This window comes from Dipodomys spectabilis, unplaced genomic scaffold (assembly GCF_019054845.1).
Source record: "Dipodomys spectabilis isolate Male_0828 unplaced genomic scaffold, ASM1905484v1 ptg000024l, whole genome shotgun sequence".
Taxonomy (NCBI): Eukaryota; Metazoa; Chordata; class Mammalia; order Rodentia; family Heteromyidae; genus Dipodomys; species Dipodomys spectabilis.
Genome location: NW_024870701.1, coordinates 12,295,606 through 12,309,166, shown reverse-complemented (window position 1 = coordinate 12,309,166; position 13,561 = coordinate 12,295,606). Strand labels below are relative to the sequence as shown.

General features: G+C 40.7%; 1 protein-coding gene across 1 annotated transcript; it reads right to left on the bottom strand.

The window, feature by feature from the left end:
* Positions 1-323: 323 nt before the first annotated feature.
* Ttr (transthyretin) lies at positions 324-8,362 on the bottom strand. Its single transcript, XM_042675230.1, has 4 exons — positions 8,260-8,362; positions 7,337-7,452; positions 4,609-4,744; positions 324-560 (listed from the first exon to the last, which is right to left on the bottom strand). The coding sequence occupies exons 1-4, from the start codon at positions 8,326-8,328 to the stop codon at positions 453-455; spliced, it is 429 nt and encodes a 142-aa protein (XP_042531164.1). The 5' UTR covers positions 8,329-8,362; the 3' UTR covers positions 324-452.
* Between the last annotated feature and the right edge of the window lie 5,199 nt (positions 8,363-13,561).

Sequence of the window (13,561 nt, the reverse complement as noted above, 5' to 3'; positions counted from 1 at the left end):
TATTGAAATCAGTGAAGGACTTAAATGCCTAGGGTAAAGTGGGCCCTTTCAATTTTTCTTCTCCCCCTCCCTTTCCCCAACCAAATATTGTAGGAAAATAAAGCTTTCTTGAATGGCTTCACAATGTTATAGTTTTAATGGCTGAAGCTCTTGCTTAATACATACCTTGCTTGTGAATCATCAGAGATTTGGGTTCTCCAGGACCCCAAATTCTCTGGTGAGAGACTTTCTAAAATTCTTTTGCTTCTCTGTAAAATTTGGGTGTGGGCATGGAGGAATGGAACCATGAGGGATACAAAATGAAGGTCAAATGAAACAAGAAGTACTTTTAACAGTAACATTTAATGGTCTCTTCCTGAGTTTCTAATGTAGTTTACAGAGTGAAAACACTGCTTTAGAAAAATGGAATACTGCTGGTTATAGAAGATGCTATTCCTGCTCGCTCGGGTCCCTCACTGCTGGGGCTCGCTGACCACAGCAGTGGTTGAATAGGAGTAGGGGCTGAGCAGAGCTGCGATGGTGTAGGAGCGATGGCCAGAGTCATTGGCGACGAACACCACCTAGGAGAGAGAACGAGACAGAGCTCAAGAGTGGGAGCCACACTTAGAGGTTTTGCTGGAAGTCCAGTGCCAAAGTTATGATTTTTAGGGTATTTTTTGGGGGTTGGGGGTGGAATGATTAGAACCAATAGCAAAAATCCAGATACATTGGCAAGCGAAGCCTGTGGAGCTCCATGCATCTCTTAGGAGAGAGCCCCAGGGATATCTGTACAGCTAGGCCTTTTGCTTTGAACTTCACACCCATAGTCTGGGTGACCCTTGCCTGACTGTGAGGAGTCACAGAGAACCTTAAGGCTCTTGTCTATTTTCTTAGCTTCAGGAAGAGATGGGGAGAATGGAAACAGTGGTATCTAAGGTAGGAATGGGGACTACCAACCCCACTATAGCTTTTTATGTTTGTTTGTTTTTTTTTAAATGTTGTCAGAACTGGGGCTTGAACTCAATGCCTTGTAATTTTGCTTAGCTTTTTTTTTTTTAACTCAAGGCTGGCCCTCTACCACTTGAGCCATACGTCCACTTCTGGCTTTTTGCTGGCTAATTGAACTGTACTTTATTGCCAGGCTGGTTTTAAACCTCAGTCCTCAGGTCTCAGCCTCCTGAGTGGCTAGGATTGCAGGCATGAGCCACCAGAGCCAAGCCTCCATCCACAGCTTTTGAGACCTAGAATTTTAGAGCTGAAAAGGATCCTTCTATGTTACAGATAACCAAACCAGACTTCTGTATTAGTGACTGCCAAGTGGATACAATGAACAGAACCACACTGGGAAAGAGTCCCCTGTCCCCAGAGGTTTCTTTTGACTTTTTTTTTAAGCATAAAAAACATACATCTTTGGTTATGGAACAGTGAAATTCTAGATAAAAGCTTTATAGGATTCCATTTAAAACACAAACTGTGGAACATCTTGTTGGAATCGTGATATGTACATGCAGGCTTTGGAGCTCATTTAAGCTTTGTGATTGGGCAAATTGTGGATTCAAATGTCATTGCATTTAATTAGTCATGCGCTTCTCAAATTCAGTGGAGTGTCTGAGACACACCCAGATGCCTGGAGTGAGGTGAGCTGGGATAAACCGAGGGCGGCGAGGGTGTGTGGAATATTACTTTTGTTGGATTCAGGCCTTGGATTGGATACACTCTGGAGAAAGCCTTTTTGTTCCCAAAGGGCACTGGATACCTGGATGAATGTAAACCATACCGAAAACAAATGCAACCTTTTAAGGCCAATCTGTGGGAGCAACTAGGAAAGAGTCCTTGTCCTTGTTTCTTTAAAACTTGGAAAAAAGTCACAATATGGGATCAAAACCCCATGAAGGGAAGAGGCCTAATGGTTCAGAGGAAGTTTTCTAATTTTCCTTTGGAAATCTGATAGGAGCCACCTGGGCCACTGGCCCAGACGAGGTGGCCAGCTCGGATGGAATGCAGCTCTCTGGGAGGAGCCTAGTGCAGCAGCCACCATGCCCTGCTCACTGAAGCAAGGAAGCACATGCCTCTCCCACTCCCTGATCTCCTCAGACTCCAAGCCGGGCTCCTGATTCTACCGCAGATGTCTTACATCGTACCTTTCTTTCCATTCCCCAGGCAGATGTGTGTGTTCCCTTCTGAACCTCTAGCACGACGCTCAGCACATGAAAGGTTTTTATTTTGAGAATGTTTGCTGATTGAATATTTAAAAAGAGTCAAGAACAGACAAAGGACCCAATAGAACAATTATATGGATCTTTGGGAAGAGAACCTTTTCAGCTGGCCTCATGGGGCTGAGATCTAGAGCATATATGAGTCACAGGGAAGGCTCTAGACAAGAGCTGCCATCTCTTTGCTAGGATCAGCTCATTTTTTTGCGTTCAGCTGGGGTGTGGCTAAGGAATGGCCAGTGACATGGTTCTTGGTGGTGGTGGGGGGGGGTGGTAGTCCCTTGGCCACTTGTGTATCCTGGAAGTCCAAAAGGTCCATATAACTTCCCTGACAACACAAGTGGCTGAAAGAGGTGCCTTATGTTCATTGAAAATTCTTCCATGACTAAGCCAGAGAGAATAGCTGCCTTTCACGCTGAGCTGTTTTTGATGGAATTAGTTGATCTTTAACTCTGACCAACATGTCTGGATTCTATTTCCATGACAGCATGTGTTTTAAATGGCTTACCAAGTGAAGAGCAGGAAGAGGCCGGGAGATTGGGCTCCACTGTATAAGGATTTAACTGTATGAGCATTCATAGCTCAACAATGTGAACCAGAGGCTACAAACATAAAGCTGGATGTGGTGGCACACACTGTAATGTCCGCACTCAGGAGGCCGAAGCAGGAGAATAGTAGGTTTGAGGCCAGCCTGAACCTGAAACAAGCCTGGCTCATCCTTGTAATCCTAGCTACTCAGAAAGCTGAGATCTGATCATGGTTCAAAGCCAGCCCGGGGGAAGGCAAGTCTGTGAGACTTTTATTTCCAATTCACCACCAAAAAGAAGTGGAGTTGTGGCTCAGGTGGTAGAGATCCAGGTTTGAGCAAAAATGCTCAGGGACGGTGGTGGTTCTGGGTTCAAGTCCCAGTAGCAGTGCATGTGTGTGTATGTGTGTGCGTGTATATGCTCAATGCATACACACACACACACACACACACACACACACAGACACACACGGTTCTCTGCCCCCTCTGTCTCTGGAGCATGGAAAAAAAGAGAAAAGGCAGTAACAATCATTTTAGGAGCTGGTGGTAGCTCAATGGTAGAGAGAGTGCACAAGAACCAGGATTGGATCCCATACATCACAAAAGAAAGAAAAAGAGAAAGAGAGAGTGAAAGAGAAAGGAAGGAAGGATGGGAGAGGAGAGAGAGAAGGAAAAAAAGAAAGAAGAAAGAAAAAGAAGGAAGGGAGACAGAGAGAAAGAAAAAGAGAAAGATACAAGTACAATATGGTTCTGAGTGGTTGAGAGGTTTCTTTTTTCAGTTTGGCTTTTCACAGGAAAAAATCTTTCTGAGATGCTCTGAGACATACCACCTTGATCCCTCACTTACTAGTCATGTGACCTGTAATGAGCTATTTGCATTTCCCATGCCTCATTTCCTTCATCTGTAAAATGGGGGCAATCATGGGTTGGTCATGAGGATAGAACAGGTTAAATGCAAGGAATATTTGCTATGCACACAAGGTAAATTTATCTGCTATCTTGCCATTATTGTCCTGAAAGTAAAATGGAGCACTATGTTGTTATATAACATCTGAAGTGCTGCTCATAATCAAACACAAATATTGCGTTGTCTTCTTCTTCTTCTTCTTCTTCTTCTTCTTCTTCTTCTTCTTCTTCTTCTTCTTCTTCTTCTTCTTCTTCTTCTTCTTCTTCTTCTTCTTCTTCTTCTTCTTCTTCTTCTTCTTCTTCCTCCTCCTCCTCCTCCTCCTCATCCTCCTCCTCCTCCTCCTCCTCCTCCTCCTCCTCCTCCTCCTCCTCCTCCCCCCCTCCTCCTCTTCCTCTTCTTCTTCTTCTTCTTCTTCTTCTTCTTCTCCTCTTCCTCCTCTTCCTCCTCCTCTCCTCCTCCTCCTCCTCCTCCCCCTCCTCCTCCTCCTCCTCCTCATCTCCTTCTCTTTCTGCTTCTGCTTCTGCTTTTTTTTTTTTTTTTGCCAGTTCTGGGCTTGAACTCGGCCTGGGCACTGTCCCTTTCACTCAAGGCTATTGCTCTACCACTTGAGCCACAGCATCACTCCCGGTCATTTCTGTTTATGTGGTACTGAGGAATCAAACCTGGGGTTTCATGCATGCTAGGCAAGCACTCTACCACTAAGCCACATATGAATATTTCTTTAGCAAAGAAACAAATATTCACATGAAATGGGCTGAACAGAATAACATGCTACTAAATATTCTTGATAAACTCAGGGAAAAGGTTTGTTCTTCATCGTGTTATAAATTTCTGGTTGTTGCAAGTCAAAGGAACTTGGACTAGCCTTCTGGAAAGTGCTCTAGCACCTTCCCTGAGCTATTCTGATGGGGTGCTGAGTGCACCTGCATATTTCCTGGGCCTGAAAACAAAACCCAAACTAACTCAAGGCTCTGCGCACTTACCTCTGCGTATTCATGGAACGGGGAAATGCCGAGGGCCTTCCAATAGGATTTGGTGTCTAATTCCACTTTGTACACACCTTCCACGAATTTCTCATTTGTTGTGAGCCCATGCAGCTCTCCAGTGTCTTCAGTTTTCCTGTAAGGCACAAAAGTCCAGGTTAGGTTAGGCATGAAGGGACAAATGGCTTGGCAGAGGGACTCTTCGCACATGTGTCTGTCTGTGTGTGATATAGAGTATATTTTAAAATATATAATATATAAACAATGACACTATATACACATATGTACATATTCATAGGTGTGATATATAAAGATCATATGAAAATTTATATGTAAAATATGTATACACAAATGTGTACAATATATTAAAATTGTATGTGTAGATATAGAATTAGTTTTCCTTCAACCAGATCTTTGAAACTTCTAGAACATTTTCAAAAAACTCTGTGTAGATTTTTGCTAATATGAGAACAAAGATCTAGATATAATCTTTATTTAAAATATCCTCAAGGTACAGGCATTGGTGGCTCATGTCTAATCCTAGCTACCCAGTTCAAAGCCAACTCACCCCGAAAAATCTGTGAGACTCTTATGTCCAACTAGCCAGCAAAAAGCCAGAGGTAGAACTGTGGCTCAAGTGATAAAGCACTAGCCTTGAGGAATAAAGCTCAGGCATAGCGCTCAAGTCCCAAGTTCCAGCCCCAGGACCCATGAACATATACGTAAAATATCCGAAGTGCCAAAGTAAAAATCGGGAAGCTCTTGCCTATCGGTATGAGTCTCTGGGTTCAATCCTTGACACTGATATTATTATTAATAAATAATAAGAATAAATTAATAATGATCATGACAACACTTAGTATTCAGGTTGGTGAAAGTTCATGACTGTCCTTGGAAACTGCTCTGACCCATGACAGCAGGGTCTCACTCTTGTACCCCTGGCATGAGAGTATCTTCCAGAAGACGATAGCATTTGTAAGCAGAAAGGAAAGCCCAACGTACAAAGAACCTGTGTCTGACTCTTTTCCTTTTTATGTGTTCATCCTGTTGGTAATTCTTTACCAACAACAAATCCTGGGAAACTTCTATTTCTGTATAGGTACCAACTCAATAATTGAAATATTAGAAATTGCTCCCTATTGGACTACAAAAACTAAGTCAGATAAAATGAAAGTTATTTTTAGTTACTTTAACTGTTTCTGCTCCCATTTCGTCCTTTTGTTGTGTGTGTGTGTGTGTGTGTGTGTGTGTGTGTGTGTGTGTGTGTGTGTGTGTGTGAGAGAGAGAGAGAGAGAGAGAGTGTGTCTTGGTGCAAAAAATTCACATAAACATTTAAATATTTTCAGTATCCATTCTATCTCCCACTTAGAATATTCCCTTAACCACTTTCCATATTGTGTTTAGCATTTTATATAAACATGAAGAAATTAACAAATAAAACCTTGATTAAAACCACCCCAAGAAAATGATCTTCCCAAGGAAGGGTAAAGACATATACTGTGTTTCTTGGGATTCAGTTAAAACACAATGGAAACTCATTTCCCAGGAGACAGAAATGCGTAGTGCTGAAAGTTTCTTAGTTGTTCTTCCTTTTGGTTAGTTTGCTTAAGTTTTCTAATATTTGTTTTCTTTGGAATTCTTGCTAATAGAATTTGCAAAAACCATCGTGAATACTTCAAAGTGTCTAATGTAGGTGAGAAGTAATTTTGCACCAGTAATGGGTGATTGTCAGATAAGTCTACGACTGTAGTTTGTCTGACATGTCCTTCCTTATATAAACATGAAGAAATTAACAAGTAAAACCTTGATTAAAACCACCCCAAGAAAATGATCTTCCCAAAGAAGGGTAAAGACATATACTGTGTTTCTTGGGATTCAATTAAAACACAATGGAAACTTATATATATATGTATATATATATATGTATATATATATATGTATATATGTATATATATGTATATATATATATATATATATGTATATATATACTATATATACATATATGTACATATACACATATACATATACATATTAATATATATATATATGTGTGTGTGTGTATGTTGATGAGTATTTCTCTGGGCATGGAGTATGGCTTTCAATACCTTCTTCAAATGATCTGTGATTAGTAAGGGTTGCAAACTCCATGTGCTCTAAGTGATTATCTAGTTCTTGATCACTTGCAGCTAAGTAATGAAAGAAGGGAGTATCCTCCTTTTCCATCACTTGGCCTTTGCCCACATTTTAAATCAATCTTTCTTTCTCTCTCTCTCTCTCTCTCTCTCTTCCTTCCTTCCTTCCTTCCTTCCTTCTTTACTTTCTTCCCCCTTCAACTTCCCCTCCTCCCTTCCTCCTTCATATCCCCTTCCCTTCCCTCTCTTTCTCTCTCTTCCCTTTCTTTGATGCTGATACTAGGACTTGAGTTCAGGACCTGGGCACTGTCTCTGAGCTTTTTCATTCAAGGCGGTCACTCTACCCCTTGAGCCACATCTCCACTACTAGCTTTTTGCTGGTTTTGGAGATACGAGTTTCATGGGCTTTCCTGCACAGGTTGGCTCTGAATCTCCATCCTCAAGTCTCAGCTTCCTGAATAGCTAGCATTGCAGATATAAGCCAAGAGTGCCAAACTTACTCCTAGATTCTTTAGGGAATGATGTGAACCTTCCTAAAAAGTGCTCTGGAAATGGAAAGGCTTAACCAGTCCCACAGCAAGCCTTTGGGAGCTTACCCAGCAGCAAATGGCTCCCAGGTCCCATCAGCAGCCTTTTTGAACACTTGCACAGCCACGTTGACGGCAGGACTGCCTCGGACAGCGTCCAGGACTTTGACCATCAGAGGACACCCCTGGGCACAGAGAAGGCAAGTGAGAAGTCCACAGAATTATTCAGAGTAGGGGCAAGAAATCTGGAACAAAGCCAGAGGTACATGCTGATTCCATTACCAGTAATGTATGTGTTGACAATTCATGAGCTTCCCTAGTCAGTAGAACACAGACCTAATTGTTTCCAAAGCAAGAATGGTTTCTGCCTTGAGACATGCTGCTATCGACCAGGGACTTGTGTAATGAATTTTAAAAGAGAAAATAGGCCCTCTGAGAACAGTTGCTTTGCTTAGCCTCTCTGAGTGAAATTACTAAAAAGATGCAATGTGCCAGGGAACAGAATCGTTTTTCTTGAGATCATTCTATCAGTTGTAACTTTAGTAATTTCCTGTTATAAAATAATGTCAGTGTACAATTTTATAGTCATATTCAAGGCTTACAAAACAAATATTAGTCTAGAATAACAATAATATTTCGATTAGCAAAAGGTCTAGAATATAACTTTATGCAGTTTTCTCCAATATATTTTATTAAAAGATGCTTGTATGAAAATTTGATGTTAGTGGTCTTGTCTTTAAGTCTTTCACCTATCTGAGGACACAAAGGTGCTAAAACATTGCAAACTCAATGCATCAAAGCATGAGAAGAAAGTGTCCAAGGTGTAAGCCCCAGTTCAGTAAGCTCTGAGCAACTGCATTTCTTTTCAATCAAATGCTATTAAATCTAAATTCTGGGTACCCTTACTCTACAAACAAGCTGATTATCAAAGCCAAAAGAAGACAATTATACTTCATCTAATGCACATGGACTTCACAGAATCAAACACTTACCGCAGGGCCAGCTTCAGACACAAATACCAGGCCAGCGAGGCAAAGAAGGAGCAAATGATGGGAGGCCATCTTGTCAAGAGTTAGTGGATTTCTGTGATGGCTGATCCTGGGCTGAGGGCTTTTATACTCCCTTCTACCAAGCCAGGCTGCTGATCCCTGTCAATCTGACTCCAAACCTGCTGATCCTGATTATTGACTTAGTCAACAAAGGGAGAATAAGTAACCCACACAAATATGAACCTTGTCTAGAGAGATTAGAGCACTGGAACATGAGCTCTATGGAATATTCTTAACAGGTCACTTGACCTGCTCAATCACCAAAACAAAACAATTCAAACTAAACAGAAATAGGCTTCTCTCTGCTTAGCTAAATATGCTAGCATTCTCAGGATTCTTTACTTCTTTCTACTCAATTAAAAAATACTTTTCTATACATTTTTGTCTTTCATTTTAGCTGAGAGATGCAAGTTGTGATCATTGGTTTCATGCTGAGTGACAGCTGCTGCACAGGCTTAGATGAAATGTATTAACAATGTCATTGAACTGATACATGTCCATGAGCCAACAAGCAAAAGCCACTGGCAGTGCATCATCTTAAAGAAGTTTATTTTAGCCAAACCATGTCATTTGGAAGTTTTGTTTAGTCTTTAATTGCTCTGCATTGTGTGTGCATATGTGTGTGTGTGTGTGTGTGTGTATCTTTCATATATAAGATTTATCTTGACCTGAGGAATAATGGCATATTTCAAATGTTCATTGCTAGGCCTGAACACAAAACCAAATCATTATTGTATCTCCTTATGGGGCAAACAGAACCAAGGCTGCTAAGCTGAATTTTTGTAAGACTGAAAAATTCTGGAAGGAAATAAGGAGGATTGACAAAACTAGAAGGCATGATTAACAACATCTCTTCCTTTCAGCTTACCTGTATGTCCAGAAATAATTATCACTCAATGATTAATTCATTAAGCATTAATGTATGTGTGTATGTATAGCCTCACTCACAGATAAATTAAGACAGTTTTTTTTTTTTGTCAGTCGTGGGGTTTGAACTCTGGGCTTGGGCACTGTCTCTGTGCTCTTCAGCTCAAGACAAGCGCTCTACCGCTTGAGTCACAGCGCCACTTCCGGTTTCCTACTGGTTCATTGGAGATAAGAGTTTCACAGACTTTCTTGCCCCGCCTGGCTTTGAACCGGGATCCTCAGATCTCAGCCTCCTGAGTAGCTAGGATTACAGGTGTTAGTCACTGGTGCCCAGCAAGACAGTTTTTTTTTTTTTAACTTTATGGAGACAAACATGTACGATATATAGAGAAGACAAATGTTGTAGACAGATATATGTCGCAGGGATGTCCATTCTGGAGGCCTAAGAGTTCAAAGGAACATTCCTGTAGTCGACAGACACAACCTGGAATAAATTCCACAAGAAATAATGACGTATAGGAGCTACTAGGGAGATGGGAATGAAGACCAAGGCATCCTGGGAATATGGAAAAGTGTGGAGAGAGCAGATTGACTATAGGAAAGCAATAATGGTCAGTCAGGCTCAGTGAGAGTATAACTAGGGATGGAGATAGCAGTCTTGAGCAAACCATCCAATCTTATCCAGAGGTTCTATTTCCTGGATGACTCTGAGAGTTATTTAATATCTCAGATACTCAACTGACTCATTTGAAAAATAGAAACACTTACTTTGCTATTTCAAAGAATATTTCTAATATTATTTTTGTGTGCTGGTACAGAAGTTTGAACTCAGATTGCTTGCTTGGCTCTTGCTCTCTACCCCTGGAGCTATACTTCTAGCCAGATATTTTGCTGGCTAATTGGAGATCATGTCTCTCAGCTTTTTTTGCTTGGGCTGACTTTGAACCACAATCATCTGGGTCTTAACTTCCTGAGTAACTTGCCTTACAGGCGAGAGCTATCAATGCCTAGTTCTTCTAATGACTTTTAATGAGAGACTATGTAAACAATGTTTTTTGCTTTGCAGACGCACAACTGTAATATGATTTGAGTCAACATCTATGCCCAAGGAAATAAATCTTTCTCTGATATTTATTACATACTACCATCCAATATTCTTTTGGTTACTTCCTCCTTCTCAGACCCCCATATAGAAAGCCTGCTCTCTGTCCATGAATCCTAATAACATTCGAAAGTTCTCTCCTAATCCAGCAAAACCTTCATCCTATATGTTTTGAACCTACACTCTTGTTTAAACCAAGAATGGTTTCCTCTAGATTTTGTGAACTAGCAGCCCTGGGAAAACACCTGACCATAGTCTCCAATATGTGTTTTAATATTTTGACTTGAAATAGTTGCTAAAATCAAAATTGAGATATGTGACATAATGGTCTTGTCTTGACATAATAGGCTTGTCTTGAGAAATCAGAAAAGATGACAGCAGCAGTGGAACTGTGGCTCAAGTGGTAGAGCGCAAAAAGCTCAGGGACAGTGCCCAGTTAATGAGTTCAAGCACCAGTATCAGAACAACAGCAAAAAAATGGCAGCCGTTGGCTTCATCTGCATGACCACAATCAGTAGGATGGTCTCAGATATCAGTTTCCTAGACCTCCTTCTCTCTCTCTCTCTCATACTACACCCACACCCACACCCACACCCACATCCCACACACACCCTCTGAGGCCAGGAATAGCTATCTAGCAGCACTATCACACTTGAGCATTAAAAAAAAATCATGCATGTCTTATTTTCCTCATGTACACTCCTAGCAAGCTTCTAGAAAACCAGTTTGTGATGGTTGATCTTCCAACAGTCATTTAAGCAGTGATTGACAACTTATTTTCTTCTGCCAGATAGATATCAGCACTCTGAATGATTCCTCTTTAGACATTGTTCCATTGTTCCTGGAATCCTTACCACCTAGGACTTTGTCCACTGTCATCTTCCCATTGGTCAATATCTCTCTTCAGGTGTGATGCACTGAACTGGACATATGTGTTAAATAAGAGCAGATCAACCCACAGGACACAGAGATGAGACAGTTACCTCCCAGCTACTCTATCCTCAATGTTGCACCCTCAGTGCATTTACAACTCTAATCTCTATGGATCTCTCTCTCTTAACCACAACACTACCTTTGTGACCTTTGGGTCTCAGTAATCTAAAATAAGCAAACAGTACCTTTCATGCTGTACTTTGCTCACTTATCAATTTTTACCTAAAAGTAGGAACCAGGATTATCACAGACCCACCTCATCCTATTAGTTCCAAGCCCATTCTGTTGGCATCTTTTGCTAGTTGCTTCCATAAGTCAGTGTGTTATGGCATTCTCCTTTGCCACATGCTCCAGGACACTTTGATTTGCTTGCCTTCTGAATCGTGTCTTGATCTGGAAATCATTAATAAAATTTGAATTGGAACCAGATGAAGCGGTGGAAAGAAAATGATGCAATCCCGAATATCAGAGAGGGAGTGTGGGGCGGGGACAATCCCAAATCAGTTAGAAAATTGATTAGAAATTGGAGTCTATTAGAAAATGCATGGGCTTTATTGTAATTTTCATATGTGAGAGAAACTAGTTTGTTTTTTTTTAAATTGTCCTGAGTACTATATACATGTCAAACAACTAGCAAGCCTGGAATTCTCACTAATAATGTTATGAATAAGCTGATTAGCCAGGAGAGAAATGGATGGTCACGTGCTGGCATTAGACCTCATGGTGGGGAATGTGGGAGAGGAAAACGTCACTGTTTGGGATTCTGGATCTTTGCAGATTAAAGAATTCAATTTTGTCAGCTACCTTGAGGTGAATAAATCCTAGGGGAGGTGGGGTGCAGGGTTGACTAATGGTAAGCAAAAAAAAATGCTCATTTTAAATCCATAATACCAAATTAATTAACAGCCGGATGACTGCCAGATAAACAAAGAATTAGAACAAAGAGGCCTAGGTCATTTTGTGAAAACGTTTCTTATGTAGGATAGTCTAGAGAAGTTTCCTTAGTTCATTGTAAAGAACATTGTTCTCAGGCTGGGAATGCTTGTGCCGGCCTCATCTAGCTTGCCTGTCCTTCAGAGAGCTGAAAAAGAAAAGAAAAGAAAGGAAAAGAAAAGATCTTTTCCTTTGTTTCCTTCCTTGCTTCCTAGCTCATCTGATTAACCATGCAACTTAAGGCAAACATGAAGTCATTAGCTAGAATGGTCATTATATCAGCTTCCATTGTTATTTTTTTATTATGGTTTTAGTTTCACTGGTTGAGGCCACCCTAGTTGAGAACACTGACTGAAACTTCCTTATATACGAATATTCTCATGTCCTCTGTACTGTTCCTTAGCTTTTTCACTCAAGGCTGGTACTCTACCACTTGAATCACAGTTCTACTTCCAGCTTTTTGGTGGTTAATTGGAGATAAGAGTCTCTGGGACTTTCCTGCCAGTTTCCTTTCCAGGTTGGCGTCCAACTGTAGTGTTCAGATCTTCCTGAGTAGCTAGGATTATAGGCATGAGCCATTGTTCCTCAAACCCATACTTTCTCCATCTAGAGTACTCTAATTTACCTCAGTAGCTCAGAAGACTTGAAGTCATGATACCCAAGCATTGGTCCAGGTTTGCATCTCTCTCAGAGATCTATATATAGTTTAAGGACTTTATATAAAATCAGTCATTAGACAGATTGAGAGTTTGGGCTTCTAGAATTACTAAAAGCTCCACTATTCAGGGAGATACATAGACAAAACAGAAGTTTCAAGGATCTTTTGGCAATCTACAGGTTTTTCTTTGGGCTCATCTTTGTTGTCTCCTGCAGCAAAATCAAATCGTGACAAATCTGTCTTGAAGCTTCATGGCCCTAAGAGAGGTCTAACTGACCATGATATCTGAAAGATAAGTGGGAGTCATAGTATGGCTGGATGGAGATAATGATGAAAAACTTTCCTCTCTAAATATATCCCAAGATGCTTTCAGTTTACAAGGAGATTGTACTGGGTCTGAGTCAATAGTACCAGCTAGAATTAATGAAGATTTGATTGATCTTACCTCCGTCTCCACATTTTCTACAATCAACTGGGCTGACTCTGTAGCCATCACCCAGGGTCCATAGTTCACAGTCTGGATTTTGGCCACTTATGTATCTTTTGTCCTTGGGAAATGACTAAGAAAGAAACACTGACTGAAAAAGAAGAAATGACTGAATATCTCTTCTGAAAACTTGTTAATTTGACAGGTTAGGCACTACATGGAGCTATCAAGAAGCATCTGCTTTAAAGTTGCTTAGAATTTAATTATTAAGAACTTATATTTGTTTATTAAACAGGGAACAATGGATGGAGTGGCTAATAATTCA

Coding starts and splice junctions, on each gene's coding strand:
- Ttr (XM_042675230.1), bottom strand. CDS start 8,328: ATGGCCTCCCATCATTTGCTCCTTCTTTGCCTCGCTGGCCTGGTATTT. Junction 7,453..8,259: donor TGTCTGAAGCTGGCCCTGCG/GTAAGTGTTTGA, acceptor CTCTGTGCCCAG/GGGTGTCCTCTGATGGTCAA. Junction 561..4,608: donor CGTTCCATGAATACGCAGAG/GTAAGTGCGCAG, acceptor TCTCTCTCCTAG/GTGGTGTTCGTCGCCAATGA.